Source organism: Staurois parvus, unplaced genomic scaffold (assembly GCF_062004578.1).
Source record: "Staurois parvus isolate SC_StPar_1 unplaced genomic scaffold, SC_StPar_1.0 ptg001162l, whole genome shotgun sequence".
Taxonomy (NCBI): domain Eukaryota; kingdom Metazoa; phylum Chordata; class Amphibia; order Anura; family Ranidae; genus Staurois; species Staurois parvus.
Genome location: NW_028318958.1, coordinates 7,400,306 through 7,417,014, shown reverse-complemented (window position 1 = coordinate 7,417,014; position 16,709 = coordinate 7,400,306). Strand labels below are relative to the sequence as shown.

The following is a 16,709-nucleotide window of genomic DNA, read 5'->3' as shown; positions in this document are numbered from 1 at the left end:
GTGTGGTACACGATTCAGCGCATCACATGGCTCCCCCCCTTTTTTTTTGTAAGAACTTTACTTGAAGTGTACATAATTTATTTTTTTATTTGAGGTGTAGAAAATGTACACTTCATTCCCAGCAATGTAGAGAAGTGCAATGTGCTGCTTTGCTGTACCTTGCCACGCAATTCGACATGTGCACTACAATAAAATACAACATGTCTGCATTTTTTCATAGCACCCTGTAGTGCAGCGCTACTATCCCCTTCTTGAACCTTGTTGCCCTCTCCAGTCTCACAAACATTCCTCTTGGCCAATCAGATGGATAAACTTAATGAAGGGCCACTGGGAACATGGGGGAAAGTGGGAGGGAATGGGCAAACTTAAAATCTACCCAGAAATAACAGTTTGGCATGGTTGGCGTTTGGTCTTAGCAGAGGGATATGAGAGCTGCTATAGGGATATGAGAGCTGCTATAGGTATATGTGCTTCTAGGTGTCTTTTTTTGTATTCATGGTCCACCCTGTCCCCTGCCTTCGTTCTCGCCTAGACGAGAAAGATGTCAGCCTGCTCCTGAAGCCTACAGTGATATCTACGTCAGAAATCCCAGGAGGCATTAGCTGAGGCATATGGAGTTGGTGGAGGACCTGGCAGAATGTCATCAGGGAGTAGGCCGGCAGCTGCAAGAACCCTGAAGACAACTGGAAGATGGCGGCACCGAACTTGATGTGCAACATACAGTAGTTCACAATTATGTCACAGAATGAGTGAGTATATTTTCCATGGACAAACCTGTACAAAAGGTAAGATGGAATGGAAAAAAAACAAGGTGGTGAAGTTCTTTTTTGAGGTCACAGTTAGTGTTAGTTATATAGTTAGCTATGGGTAAAGTGGAACTTTACCCATAACAACTTGATGAAAATAATGTTCTTTAGCAGGGAACACACATTCCACATTAATAATCAAGCTATCAAAATAAGTGTGTGCTGAAAATTTCCTCCAGTATCTACAAATTTGGTACAGTGCCTAGAAACAGACAACTGAGCATGTGCAGAGCAGGGTGAGAACACATATTTCTGGATTTTAAACAGTATAAGCACTTATATGTAATGTTTTACATACACCTGCAAAAGGGGCCAGCCTGAAGTGATCTAGTAGGACTTAATTTTCTGACTAAAGTTCCACTTTAAGAGTTAAGGATTTGGCTGAGGAGAAGGATGGTAAAGTGTAAGAAAAATTCTTTAACGTTGGGACAATCTTTTCCACAGAAACAAACATGCCACTATTGTCACCTTGTCCACACAGAGCAAAGTGCTGTTAAAAAGGCCCCCATGACCCCTTTTTATACTTCTTTCCAACCCTTTCCCCCTCCCTCCCCTCCTCACCAGTCTCTCTGATGTCAAAATAGGGGGGGGGGGGTTATAGGCAATGTAACAGCTTTGGACCCCCCCCCCTCATCCTTTTAACTAACACTGATTGAAAATGACACAGAAAGAGAAGATAAACCCCTTCTGCATATTATACTGACACAGGTATAACAGACAAGAACTGCCTACAAGTATGTTCTCCACTGTGAAGTGACAGGCAGGTGCACAGCTCTGCCCAGGTTTACTACATGGGCTCCCTGCACATCCACTGGCCCTTGGGCTCCTGCCTAGGCTGTCTTGTGGAGGATGATCCAGCTCTGCCTTGATGCATAAAGAACAAGGTTTCAATATTAAACAAGAAAGTGTCCGAAATAATTTTTTTTTATAAACTCCTGGAAGCTATTCAGATTTTTTTTTCCTTCACTTTATTTTACCTTCCTCTAAAACAGGAAAGGGAAATTCTAACTGATTACCATGGGTAGCACAAGCACTTTTTCCTTTGGGCACTTTAATGCCCAGCAAGCAGCTCACTTACCAACTTCATCTTGGATCTCCTCAGCCACAGCGGGGACTTTGTAGAGGAGAGAGAAGCTCTGATTCATCCGCTCATTAATCACACGGAGATGTGTCATCACCTACAAGAAATATGACATGTTTAATACTCATTGAAAACAAAGGCAGCTTCCTACGAGCATTGTAAATAGTAAAACTCTGCTGACAGCAATCCTAAATTTCAGAGATGGCATCGCTTCTCTCTGAACCATTATGCTGATACTGCACAACACAGGCCATCAATAAAGAAAATCCTTGTGAGATAGACTGCACCCAGCAGAAAGCTACAATTATTAACACTAACACAATCTACTCAGAGAAAGAAAGATTTATGTACAAAATAGTACACAGACACAAGACGCATGAAGTCCTCTGCCCAAGACTATTTTATTTTGGGTGGGCAGAATGGCAAGTAGTCTACCACATTCTAACTCCTGTTGCCCTTACAGTGTCAGAAGGAACAGGCCTGGTGGATCCCTTACAGTGTGTGGAAGGGGCAGATTGACAGGATCCTTTACAGTGTCTGCAGAAGAAGACTTGAGAGATCTCCTAAGCTGGCCATACATGGATTGAAATTGGGACAGTTCTGCAGGGACCAGACAAGTTTTGATCCATGTATAAGCAGGGTGTTTGTACAAAAGTCGATCCACATATCGACATTCTGCACATCCATCCTGTTGGATGTTTGCTGCTCGATCAGCACCAGCACTGATCATTGTATTCTGATGGTGGGCAAGTCTCCCTGCTGAAATAATATAAAGCCACAGTGGGAGGATCCCCCCCATCCACCTGAAGTGTGTGGATGGGGATTCAAGTAATTTTTTTCATTCGCTCCGCTGGTTGAACAACAAAAAAAAAAATTAATCATCCATGGGCTGCCTTACAGTGCCTGTGGAAGAGGCAGACTTAATGGATATCTTACAGGGTCTGTAAAAGGGGAAGATTTGGGAGTTCCCTTACAGTGTCTTGTGGAAGGGGTATATTGACGGGATCCCGTACAGTGTCTGTAAAAGCAGCAGACTTGGGAGATCCCTTACGGTGTTGAGAAGGGCAGACTTGGTGGATCTCCTACAATGTCTGTGAAAGGGGCAGGCTTGGGAGATCCCTTACAGTGTCAGTGGAAGGGACATATTTTGGAAATCACAGCATCGTTGAAAGGGGAAGACCTGGTGCATCCCTTACAGTTTCTGTGAAAGGGTCAGGACTGGAATATTCTTTACAGAGTTTGTAGAGAGAGCAGACGTGGGAGATCCCCTACCGTAATAGTGGATGGGGCAGAGTTGGGAGATCCCATACAGTGTCTGTGAAAGGAGTAGGCTTTATGGATCCCTTACAGTGCTTGTGGAAGAGGCAGACCTGGTGAATGTTTTACAGTGTACGTAAAAGGGACAGGCTAGGTTGACCTGTTACAGTGTCACAGAAGGGGCAGGCTTGGTGGATCCCCTACAGTGTCTATGGAAGGGACAGGCTTGGAAGATCCCTTACAATGTCTGTGGCAGGAGCAGACTAGGGAGTTCTCTTATAGTGTTTGTAGAAGGGACATATTTTGGAGATCAGTTACAGCGTCTGTAAAAGGGGCAGACCTTGTGGTTTCCTTACAGTATCAGTGGAAGGGGCAGACTTGGGAAATCCAAAAGGACTTAAAACATTCTTCTGCAACTCTATTAAGTCTGGCTACATGTTAAGTCTTTGCTGAACGAATAACAGAAATCTAACAGATTCCTGCATCCATGCTATACAACACAGTTGAAAGCATCTCCTGCTTTGGCTATTGTACTCTTGACAGCCAGCAGCTGTCAAAATACCCAAACAGAGGTTGCATATGATTGGATGCAATTGTTTAGTTGAAGGACGTTCGATGGTAGGGGGCTGACAGGGCCACCCACTACGCACATTTCAACCAGTTTGAAAGGAACAGCGCATAGCCAGTGTATCTAAAGCCATATTCTTTTAGTTGCGGGCATATTGTGTAAGAGTTAGACCCTATGTCATTTTTTTATTGCTGTCTGTGTCACCACTGGGGAGATTCACCCTATCTTTCTGTACTGATGACCATTGTTACTGGGACAAAAAGTGTGTGTGTGTGTACAGAACTGGAGATGAAAGCTTCCAAGGGGGACACTTGGTGCAGTGACACCCAACAGTTCCTTACTATGGAGTAACTGCCTCTTACTTGCTGTTGTGTCTTGAGACAATAAGTGATGGAAAATCTCCCCAATGGGACAGAGACCAACAGGGCTTTTATTCTTTCCCTACTCTAATCAAAACTAAAAAAAAAAAAAAAAAAAAAAAAAAAAAAAAAAAAAAAAACTAAAAAAAGTGTGTGCCATCAGATTGGAGGCATCTTCTGGGGTAGGGGACTGATGTGAATGGACTCAATGTTCTTAGCAAATTTCTGTGGAAAGATGTAAATGAGTAAAATAAATAAACTGAAATAAGACACTCGTAATGTTCATATACACTACCCACTGCAGGAGCCAGAAAGCCATTACAGTAAGTGTATACACCTAGCAGGGGTCTATTCCTCAGCAATGGGTGTCTAGCTTCAGAAATGACAATTCCTGCAACATTAGGTACTGTATTATCATCTTGGCTAGAAAATCCAGCAGCACAGCTGGCCAACAGATCCGAATGACACGAAAACGCCCACAGCGGCAATTTTACAGCAGTTCTTTCGCTGTACACTCTTCCTGGATAACAGACACTCAGTCTCTTTGGAAAATTCTTCATCTGCTATTACACTTAATGGATTAACAGAAATTGGTCTGCAGCAGAGTCTGAATACTAATAGACCACAAGATGCTCAGATTAACAGCAAAGACTGGATCAGCAGTCATGCAGCACTTGTATTAAATCTACAAATTGACTCTGGACCAAAATATACCAGCATAAGCCATTTTTTTCAGTCATGCCAGTGGTAAGTCATCTGTTTCCCAATGCATAAATCTGTCAGCTATAGATCAATAGCACATTAGAGGCACAATGATCTACTATGTGCAGCTCCTGTATTAACTCTTCCAGTGACCAGACAGGGATGAATATAATTATACGATTCATCTTCCACATCAGCACTTCTTCATGAACTACAGATGACGAAGAAGTACAAGACTGTAGGGTTTTCCTTAAAACAACATTCTATTTCCCCTAAGAGACAAGTAATTCTACTTAAGTTGTAAAGAAAAAAAAAAAAAAGATTTAGAGAGTTCATCAAAATAGTGATTATTATACCTGGGATCGGATCTGAGCAGCTTTCTTTGGATCCACCATGCGGACATGCTCAAAGTGTTTCAGGGTGTGTTGCCTGTCTTTCTGCTCAGCGCGGACATATTTCTTCAACATGTTGAATACATGGCGGGGCTGCAAAGCGAACAAATTGGGAACCAATCAAAATAGAGTCCGACATTTAAAGGGGATAGACAACCACTCATAGGAGCATCCTTAAAGAAGATCTGGGGGCACTTAGCCCCTAAAGCAGGTCTAACCAAACAGCAGGCACCTTCAGATGACAGGTCACATCCTTAGACCACCTTCTCTATGATCTCTTCTAGTTGTACTTTAACCCGTGTCCTCCCTACCTTTGAGTCTTCGCATTGAACAGTGAGGTAGGTGGGAAACGTTGACCAATCTTACACAACAGTGTCATTGGAACTAAAAGCAATGTTTTGCAACTAATCATCTGTCATTTTATCTGAGATATGCAAGAAACCCAATCTGACTGACCAGTTTGGGCAACAGCACCTTTCTCTATCTTTCATCATCAGTGGTCAATATAACGGTGCATTTTATAATTTATGGGTGGCAGGTCAAAGTATCCTCTAATCATTAATTCCAGGTTACTTCATCCAACCTAAACAAAATAATTCCCCTCTATTTTTCAGGAATATTCAGCCGCTAGAATTCTTTTAGTAATGAAGAGTAGAAGTCTGCTAGATCCCTCACTTCCTTATCTGCAAATGTGCAAGGTATATTCTGCAGAATCAAACAAACATCATTAAAATTTTTAATTATGCTAATCTCTGACCCAGTTTAATTGGCTTTTCTTTTTTAATACATTGATTAACATTATAGAGTTTACCGACTGCTCCTAAATTCTATGGAATTTTATCAGTGACAGATGAGCCTAACTGGTGCTCAGCTGACACAGCCAGGCGTGAAAAAGTAATATATCCACAGGTTTACATGACTGACACCCACATACAGGGGACTCAGCGCTTTCAACAGTCCCCTATCTTTAAAGTTCAACTCTGGGCACAGGAGAGAAAAAAAAATTTAAAAAAAAAAAACTACCAATGCAGTATGGGAATAATTGTGGCTGACCAAGTACACCCCTTCATGGAAACGGTATTTCCTGATGGCAGTGGCTACTTTAAACAGGGTAATGCACCCTGCCACACTGCAAATAGTGTTCAAGAATGGTTTGAAGAACAAAACAAGTCTGAGGTGTTGACATGGCCTCCAAACTTTTCAGATCTCAATCCAATTGAGCATCAGTGGGATGTAGGGAAAAACAAATCCAAATCCATCGCAACTTACAAGAATTAAAGGATCTGCTACTGATGGATTGGTGCCAAATACCACATCATACCTTCAGAGGTCTAGTTGCGTCCATGCCTTTAAGTCAGGGCTGTTTTAGCAGCAAAAAGGGCTGTTTTGATGGCATATGTGGGGCCTCCCGAATATTAGGTGGGTGGTAATTAAGTTGTGGCTGATCATTGTAAGCATAACAGGAATGGCACATACTCTAGGTGGATCAGCTTGCAGTGAAGTGATGTAATTCTCCAAAGCGATTCTTCGACGATCATTCAGGATGGCCTCAACGCGAACCATGTGTGTCTCAACAAGCTTCTGTCTTTCATTTGCTGCCTCCTGTTCAAGAGATTCCACCTTTTCCTGGAAGCGCTACAATACAAAAACAAATAAAATGACATTTAAAGGAGCAATACACTAAGGCTCCTAAAGTATAGTCTACAAATATTCATCAATTGTTAGATCATAATATTACTTTAAGAATATTTACAGAAAGTGTAGATTACTTACTTTATGTGCTAGCAGCCTACAAATGAACAGCACAAGCCTTCTGGTAAGTGTTTATAATCATGTACAAAAGAAAGTGCACTACAGGTAAGAGGACAGCATGGAAGGTCCGTTTTTTCGCATTGGTACAACAGGTAAGATAAGTATTGAACACATCACCATTTTTCTCTGTAAATATATTTATAAATGTACTATTCACATGAAGTTTTCACCAAGTTGGTAACAACCCATACATACAAAGAAACCAGAACAAATAAGTTCAGAAATTAATAAAATGGAATGACCCAGGGAAAAAGTATTGAACACGCTAACAGAAATTTATTAAATACTTTGTACAAAATCCTTTGTTGGTAATGACAGCTTCAAGATGCCTTCTGTATGAAGAAACTAGTCACATGCATTGCTCAGGTGTGATTTCAGCCCATTCTTCCACACAAACGTCTTAAGATCTTGAAGGTTCAGTGGGCCTCTTCTATGAACTCTGATCTTTAGTTCTTTCCATAAATTTTCTAGCAACTTTACTTTCTTTCTCTGAAACCAATTGAGAGTTTCCTTGGCTTTATGTTTGGGATCATTGTTTTGCTGAAATGTCCACCCTCATTTCATCTTCATCCTGGTCTTTTTGTAAAGAATATCTTGGTACATTTTTCCATTCATCCTTCCTTCAATGATATGAAGTTTGTATGCTGAAAAACAGCCCCACACCATGATATTCCCAATTTCACTTTCGGCATGGTGTTTTTAGGGTGATTTGCAGTGCCATCTGACCTCCAAACGTGTGTATTATGGCATTCGAACAGTTCAATTTTGGTCTCATCTGACCAGACTATATTCTCCCAGTATTTCACAGGCTGGTCTAATTGTTGTGCAGCAAACTTTAAAAGAGCTTCAACATGCCTTTTCTTCACCAATGGAGTCTTGCGTGGTGAACATGCATACAGGCCATGGTGGTTGAGTGCATTACTTATGGTTTTCTTTGAAACAATTGTACCTGCAATTTCCAGGTCTTCCTGAAGCTCTCCACAATTGGCCCTTGGCTCTTGGACAACTCTTCTGATAATTTTCACTCACTGTCAGAAATCTTGCAAAGAGCACTTGGTCGTAGCCGGTTTATGGTGAAATGATTTTCTTTCCACTTTCAGATTTTGGCCCCAACAGTGCTCACTGTGACATTCAAAAGTTTCGAAATTCTCTTTGCTTTTACCCATCATGAGATGTTTCCTGTGTGAAACCTTGGTTATGAGACACCTTTTTATAGGCCATTAATTGAGACTGAACCAGCTGATAATAATTTGCACTGGCAAAGGGCAGGATTGCACCTCCCTTTCTTGTGTTCAATAATTTGTCCCTGTGTCATTCCATTTTATTATACATTACTTAATTTCTGAACATATTTGTTTTGGTTTCCTTGTATTTATGAATTGCACACGTTGTGAAAATTTCATGTCAATAGCACCTTTAGAAATATATTTACAGAGAAAAATGGTGATGTTTTCAATACTTATTTTACCTGCTGTAAATGAATAAAAAGCACCCTAGCACTCATTCAGATGACCATGCTCCCTGCAAGTCAAAAGTTGTTTGGTCCAATGAGGGAAGAGTTCTATAATTCTGTATCCAGACAGTTCTATATCTTTAGGTTGCTAACAAGAAACTAAAATGAATTTCAGTTAATTGGACCCTTGCTGATCCGATTACAGTTCTGAAAGTAATAAAAAAAAAAAAAAAAGACAAAAAAATGAAAGGTTGCAAAATTACTTGATTTTGGAAACAGAGTAACGAATAGGTTATCTTCTAAAATTCTAAAATACATTTCTGTTGAGCAGAACCACAAAGACTGGTAAAAATGGCTCAAATGTCATCTATAGCAAGTATTGTCTTTTAAAAACAAATACATTTTTCCTGTTGCTTTGAACTTTTCTATTCTTCTAATCTTGCTTTAATATTTTTTGCAAATCAGCCCCATAATAATTTTCTGATTTTGTACTGCTTTCAGCTCCTTTTCACAACTCCATCTTCTTAGCTCTATTATAAACAATAAAATATATTATACCTATTAAAGCTGCACTCCAGGAGTTAGCCGGAATCTTCCCTTGGTGCGTCCCTCTCCCTGTACTGTAAAGGTAAAATGTAATTTCGTCTAGAGGCGTAGTGATAAACTGTAATACTTACCCTATTCCTGACTCTGGCAGGCTTCCTTCATCCATGTGACCGGTCTCATGCACAGTCCTCTCTACGGCACTTTGAGACGTGGTCATAGGCTTGCCTCCTCACATACAATGCAAGGTTAGTAGCCCTGCCTTGTATGTGATGACACAGAGGGACCACCCACAGCCCAGAGGTTTAAATCGAAGAAAACAGTGCTACAGTCTGCTGGGCTAAGGGATAGGGAGGATAATACACCTCATCTCTGCACCACTGAACAAACAAGAAACCCTTGAAGTGAGGGGGGAAGGCCCACCTGTAAGCACAGTTTTTGCTTCATTCCCGATGTTCAGCTTTAAAACAGACAAAAGCTTCTTGATTTCCTTTACAGTGGATGTTATAAAATAAGTTTTGGCTGATACATCTGTTACCTCTAGAATACATTACTCCTCTCTACGCTTTTAATTGGGAAATTCTGCAATGACCTGGTGGTAATAACTGTATAGTCTACATCATCATTATACTACTTTATATTCAACATTCTACATTACCCTCCTTTGTGTCTTGACCAATGCCCATACAAACATTATACATCATGTCTATGAAAAAACCATATACCCCACTCAAGGCTCTCAAGTCTTAAGCTTCTCCACCTTGGGTGTTGGATTTTCAAGGGTTACCTTCTCCCTGTATACATGTGGTTCAAGAGATGGCTTCTGCACTCCAAGCTTTGGTTAGTCACCTTTATTGAAAACAATACAACTTATAAAAACAAGTAGAAGTCTTTGTGGGATGTATTGTGTTCAATCAAGTGGAATGTAACTGGAACTCGGCGTTTGGCATCCATCTCTTGAATTACATTCTTTCCTTGTTGTGTCTTAGGTGTGTTAGAACACCATAGATTACTGGTCTGGGCATAAAATGCAAAGCAAAGAACTATTTTTAAAAAAATCAAATCTGATCACTTTGTTAGCTTGTCCTGTACATTTATTCTGCATTTATGTGCTTCCGTAGAGTCCCATTGACTTGCTATCTGAAAGCCTGTATGTGTCATTTCTTCACTGCAGATTTAATCAATGAAGATGAAACATGAGATTGTCCTCAGAATATATTGCAGAGATGTAGATCTTAAATCTCGTTACAACAAGCTGGCAAGTTTATTTTAAAAGGTAAAAAAAAAAAACCCTGAAGTTACCGGTACTTAAACTTACAAATTATTAGTGCAACCCAACAAGACAATCACCATTGCACTCTTGGGTTACAAAATAATTGGGAAATTAAAATAACTTCAGCAGGCATTTGTGTGCAGTTTATCATTCCTCTTGTCTACAAATGATTGCTGCCCATTAAAACAGATAAAGCTTAGCAGAAGAGTACAACTGCCTATTAACCCTGCATGGACACCTTGTCAGTAACTATGGAAACAGGGCTACAAGTAATGCATTTGAAGGGGTGGCCTGGTTACGGCCTTAATGAAGATGCTTTTAAAGTGATCCAAAAAACTGCAATCAATCAGCCTAATATGTATCTGTCCCATTTAGCAGCGGGGGGGGGGTTGGGGTTGGCTGACACTGCGGAGAGTCTGATATCTCTGTGCGTCATTAACGAGGTTGATGGAAGCAGCTTCGCTAAGTGAGACCTTGTCACCACTAAATAAAACTGTGTTCATACGCACTCCTGTGTCATATTTAGTGGTTCTCCTTATTTTACCCTAGGTGTTTCTAATTTTTTTTTTCCCTGTGTAATTTTGTATCTACAGTGTTCTCTGTTCTTGAGGTGATTTGGATGTCATTCATATTAAAAAAAATGATCCCGTTATCCGTATGTGAGCTGCACTGTGCATGACTGGTAGGTAGGATCAGGTTAAAGTGTGACTAAACCCAGGACCCTGCATTCACTATATCTGGTCTCCCACACAACATGGAAGTGCAATTATTTTAGTAAATATAAACTGCTAAATACCTTTTCTCATCAGCAGTATATAGTAGTCTTGTAACTTCTATCAGTGGTCAGCTGAGCAGTTGTTAAAGCTTGCAGGAGTTTTCATATTCCTCTGACTTTCCTATGAGATTGCATAACCCCTGACCCTCTGTCTGGACAGTGTTGATTTGCCCTGTGCTGATCACATGCACTCTCCCAAGAAAAATAGAAAACCTGTCCAGCAATACACACCAAACTGAGCATGTGCAGAGTGTCCTCAAGGCTGTATTCTATCAGCAGATGAAATGGGGAACGTGGAAGAAGTGGAGGATCAGAGAAGACCAGATCAAACATCCTTTTTACAAAATGCAGAGGATTAACCCCTTAAGTTGCACAGCGAGTATAACAAGCATGCTTTACTGCATTTACAGACTGATTTTACTTTTGTGGGTTTAGTAACACTTTAAGGGATTACCCCAGGAAGCATTTCTACACTAAACCAGATTCCAGACATAAAGTGGAACTAAAGTCCTGCTTTCAAAAACTGAGAGCAGGCAGGCTTCTTATGCGGATGAGACATGCAATAAAAGAAACCTACCTACGTGCTCGCAGTCGGCTTTGGAATGTGCACTGACCTGAGCAAGTGCAGCTCAGATTACATGTCGGCATAGTGCCTGTGTGACTGCAGTCCTACGCATGCGCAGGAGTGATATTGTCCAATGCTGGCCAATGAAGACAACCACATCACCCGGACGATGCCAGGGTAGAACATGCCTGCACTGACGTGGGACTGTTGAAGCAGAGGTAAGTATCCAGAATTTAGATCTGCTTTAGGGTGGCACCAAAACCATCAATTTAACGAATTTTCAAATCAGTTACATTCAAGGCATTCCGTGAATGATAATGGTCACCGCAGGTTTATGCTCTCAACTGAACTGTCAAGCCAGCAAATGGCTAGTGCCATAACTGATCACATATGCAACACCATGTTAACTGCAGATCATACAGAGGCTAAGATGGCAGCTTCCTTGTCTATAAAGGAAAGGAAGGTTTAGTTCCACTTTAAAGTGGCTGTAAACCTCAGACATGAAATATAAACAAAGCATAAACATCTATAGTGCGTACTTGTCTCAAGAGCACTAAGCATTATTTCTGTCTGCTGCTTTATTCCTCTGCTATCAGTATAAATCACTTCTGACAAATTTTCCTGACACCAAGAAAAAAATGGTGACAGGGGAGGGAGCTCCAGCAGATTGACAGAATCAGCTCTGTTCCTGTGTGGTGTGTGAAGGGGGTGTCTCTTGCCTCCAATCAGCTCTCAGAACTCTCCTCACTGAGCTCTGTAATGTGTAATTTAAGTTATCTGCCCCTTTTTTTCTGAACTCTCAGGCACGCTTTATAAATTCAGCACTTTGAACAGGTGTAGAGAAGAGAAAACTGCAAATAAACAGGTACACATTACAAAGGAGTATTTGTTTAATCTCTGTGTATCTCCTGAGGTCAGTCACTTCACTAAGTATATGTAGGGGTTTACAACCACTTAGCTGTGAAGCCACCAAACTAAACATACATACAGAGTCCAGTCAAAGTTATTCACAAATATACTGTTGGAAAACATAAAAAAAAAAGTGATTTCCCTCTCTTTGATTCTAGACGTGATCACTGTTACTTCTGCAGCCCATCACAGAACAGCCGGTGGGGTAATTACCTGTGACTGATGCAGCTGTAATGACTCAGAGATGCTGGAGTTTGACAGCAAGGCTGGGGCTCGACATCACTGTCAATCAAGAGAGGAGGGATGGGTGGGTGTTTGGCAACTGACTATAGAGGACACAGGCACCCTGAGCTTTTGCACAGCATGCCTGTACCTATGAATGGAAGTAGAAGGCACGCAAACAGACCATGCTAGAATAAATCGCCTTCTGTGCTTAGAATGGTCAGTTTTCATCCAAGAAGATGGGGAACTGGCAAGATCAACCATTTTGCTGAAATCCCCCAAAAATGTAATTTTTATATAGAAATTTACAGTTTTAACATCTAAGACACAGAATTAAATTTTAATTTTGAAGGTAAACACTTTACAGGAATAAAACCACACTGAGATTCTATCCTTTCTTCACTCTTGCTGGCTCTGTACTCAGCACAGAAAAGAGATCCTATTACTTTCTGTTCCTCTGATCCCCTGTCCAGGGGATAAAAGGCATTGGGTTTTACTGCCCTATCAGACTGCTGTGGAAATTTCCCTTCATTTCCTGTCCCAGAAACACAACAGGATGTAAGAGAACATCTCACAAAATGAGGAAAGTTCCCTTCGTAGATAGTTTTCCTTGTAACAGGTTTCCCCATTGGAAGATTTCCCCTTGCCTTTTGTTCTGGAAACAAATCTGAAATTTTGGATTTCCCTCACTTTCTGTGTCAGTGACAATCTGCCTAGAGATAAATTACCTTTCATAACATGTTACAGACATATTCATGGTGTAACATGTAACAAGTTAGAAAGAACTGGCTCCCGTTTTCCCCCGTTGTGAACGGGGGATCTTTTCTCCCTCTAGCTGTCACAATTTAAATAAAAGTGGCTGTGCAGAGCTCTGCCCACCAGGCCGCATCACTCATTCACAGTATTCTGTGAATGGGAAAACTACAGGTTCCGACAGCCTTTGTGGCAGTTGTCTTGTAGTTCTCAATGAACTACAATGGTGCTGTTGAGAGCTGTGGTAATTCACTGATTCTTCCTGTCAGACTGTATCTGCTTGCCTGTACGAGGTATGAGCACACATATACAATGACAGGTCTGCAGGAGTCTTGCATGGCACCAGCGATATGCTGATCTTTAGTGCAATGCTTTCCAGGCTTCCAAAACAAAAAATAGTAAATGCACAGTTTTTCACCTGCAAAATAATATGCATTTATTATTTTTTGTTAAAAGGTGAACGTAACCTTTAAGTTTGTCAATAAATGTTATCACTAATTTCCTGGATCCCTTAGCTGACCCGCACTAGATGGGTGTAATCAACTTTTTTCCTTACGATTATATTGGGTTTCTAGACACTATGCTGTATTAATCTATCTTTTCCACCGCAGAGGCTTATGGTCATTGAAAGGTGTCTGTGCCATACTGTTAATATGTAATTATCAATATTCATCTTCTTGCTGGCTACAGAGGAAGGCACAGATGTGTTTCCATGTTGCTACTTTCCTTAATTTTACCAACAGGTTTCTGCATGTTGTTTTACTAGTTTTGGGACTAGAGGGAGGTGGGTGGATAGGGAAAAATGTTGGATTTGTGTGCAAACTATGAAAAATGTTTAACAAAAATGTAGCCCATTTAAAAGAAATCTATATTGTAAATTGTAATTTGCGGGATGCCTCTGGAAACTCTCTCCATAGGGCTAAGCCCATACAGAAAGGTGGTTGGGTCATGGCTGAATGCCCAACCTCCCTATTTATCTATGGCCAGCTTAACTGAGCATAGTGTTGAGGTATCTGGTAGTTTAAAATGAAGAGTCAAAGTATAAATACTAAATGAACACATTTGAAAGCAGCTATGACACCGAATGAATCCACTGTGCCATTCCTATTCATTTTTCTTTTCTACATTACCAAGTCGTTTCACAGAACCATTGTAACTCCATATACAACCTATGAGTGATTATAGTTAAAATATTCAGCAAGGCAGAGACTAGCCTTTAATCTCTGTCCTTTCATGTTTCGTGACTCTAGTCATTTCATGTAAACCACTTCATTACCTCGATCACGGCCTTCTTGTCGGCCTTTGGAAGGTTCTTTGCTTGACGTTCGGCCTCCTCCCATTCCTTCATCACCTGCAGAAACAAAACGATCTTCAGAAGATACATCACAAAGCCATGATAAAAATAACGGCTGATTGGCTGCTAAGGGTCTTGTATAAGATTTTACATTCTGAATGGAAATAACCGATCAAAGTTTCTGAAGAGAGAATGGTTTTATGCATTGCCCTAGCAATCAAGTTTCAAAACTGCATATACAAAATTACAGTTATGCAATTAAAGGGACAGTCTCATCGGCTGCTGTAAGGCAACACAGAAGGTTTTTTATTAAAATAGATTTTTTTCATTAATGCATTTTAAATGGATGTATAACTCATACAAAGTGTAACAATTTAATTCCTAGAATGCCCATGGCATAGCACTATGGTGATGAGTCACGCAGCCATTCACACTCAATTGTGTTCTGACATGTTCTAACTTCGCCTGGGTCGCAGACCAGTTGACACAGTCTTTACGGAGTAGTTGAAGAAATAATCCGTGTGTGCACTGCGCTGTTGCTGGAAAATGGGCAGCCAAAACAAAGGGAGTATGCAAATGTGGAAAATAAAAAGGTTATGGGAATCTGTACAGAGTAAAAGACTGAAACCCTGGCCTGACAAGTGGATTCTCCACCAGGACAATGCTCCTGCACATGATGTGTTAAGTGTTTGAGAATTCCTGACTTTGAAATCAATTCCGAAACTTTACCAACCACCTTATTCCCCTGACTGAGCACCCTGCGACTTTTGGCTGTTTCTAAAATGAAAAAATGCCTTAAAAGGACACAGATTTTATGACATTATGGACATCCAGCACACTGCAACAAAAATATTGTGCAGAATACAATTTCTAGGAATATTTTTGGCAGTGCCACATTCATCTAGAAAAGTGCTGCTTCACAAGGGGACTACTTTGAAGGTAACAACAGCTGCTAGTGTATAGGTAAGCAATCTTTTTTTTTTTTTTTTTTTTTGGTAGTGCATTCCAGAACTAAAATGCTCAAACCTTGTATGTTTCCGGTTTTTATATTACAAATACAAAATGGCATACTGAGTGCACCCATGACACTGGTGTCACACAGAACTAAAATGGATGTAAACGACCAATTAGAAAAAAAAAAAAGGCAACCCAAGCTGTAACATGCAAGTATGCACAGCATATTAGCATGCTATGACACTATGATGTCCACACTGCCCTTCATTGCCAGTGCTTCCATCTTCACCTGGTCTTATTCTCAGTTTGAAATCTTCAGCCATCTTGATTACCTGGGCTGGTATGACGCAACTCCTGAACATGTGGCCAGTAGTTGTATAATCCCAGCACAGAATTGCACTGAGACTGTACATTGAGCTGCACAAGTACTACGAAAGAAAGCGCGAGAGAGGTGAGGAGAAGCATTTATGACAGAAGAGATGGCCAGATACACTTTTTGACAGTAGAGTCTTTATATGTGTTTTTTCAAAAGAGGGCTTTACCTTTGCCTTAAAGGTTTTCTAAAGAGAGAGCATAGCAAAAACAGTTTGCCTTCAGACTGTCTCCCTTTGATTGAAACTCCACACTGTCCTGTACAAATAGAGCAGCATATGAGAGAGGTTGTATTCACTGCTCTAGATAATTCAGCTGTGTGTAAAATTTAGCCTGAGCTATTGCGCTTTGTAAACATGACTGTTTTATGATGACTGTAATTATGCTCTTTTCTGGACTTATGAAAACAAAAGCCTTTTGGATAAAAATAATTAAAAGGTCAGTGGAAGAACTTCTGCTGGATTGCCACAGTGATCTGACTGAAGTGGAAGTGGACACTTGTCAAAACTGGGTACTTGCCCCCCACCCCAAACAAGTAGCAAAAAAAGGAGAGGAGGGCATGAAGCAGAACATTACTTTCAGGGTGAAGTTCCGCTTTAAGTGATAATTGCAAGAGCAG

General features: G+C 40.6%; 1 protein-coding gene across 4 annotated transcripts in view; it reads right to left on the bottom strand.

Moving 5' to 3' along the window:
• The window catches only part of APP (amyloid beta precursor protein), a 311,674-nt gene that overhangs the window by 27,646 nt on the left and 267,319 nt on the right, over positions 1-16,709 (bottom strand). For all 4 annotated transcript variants that reach the window (XM_089659528.1, XM_089659529.1, XM_089659531.1 and 1 more), the window contains 4 exons: positions 14,747-14,821; positions 6,642-6,800; positions 5,130-5,258; positions 1,885-1,984 (listed from right to left, as the gene is read on the bottom strand). In XM_089659528.1, coding sequence (XP_089515654.1) covers positions 1,885-1,984; positions 5,130-5,258; positions 6,642-6,800; positions 14,747-14,821 — 463 coding nt within the window. The remainder of the gene's footprint in view (positions 1-1,884; positions 1,985-5,129; positions 5,259-6,641; positions 6,801-14,746; positions 14,822-16,709) is intronic.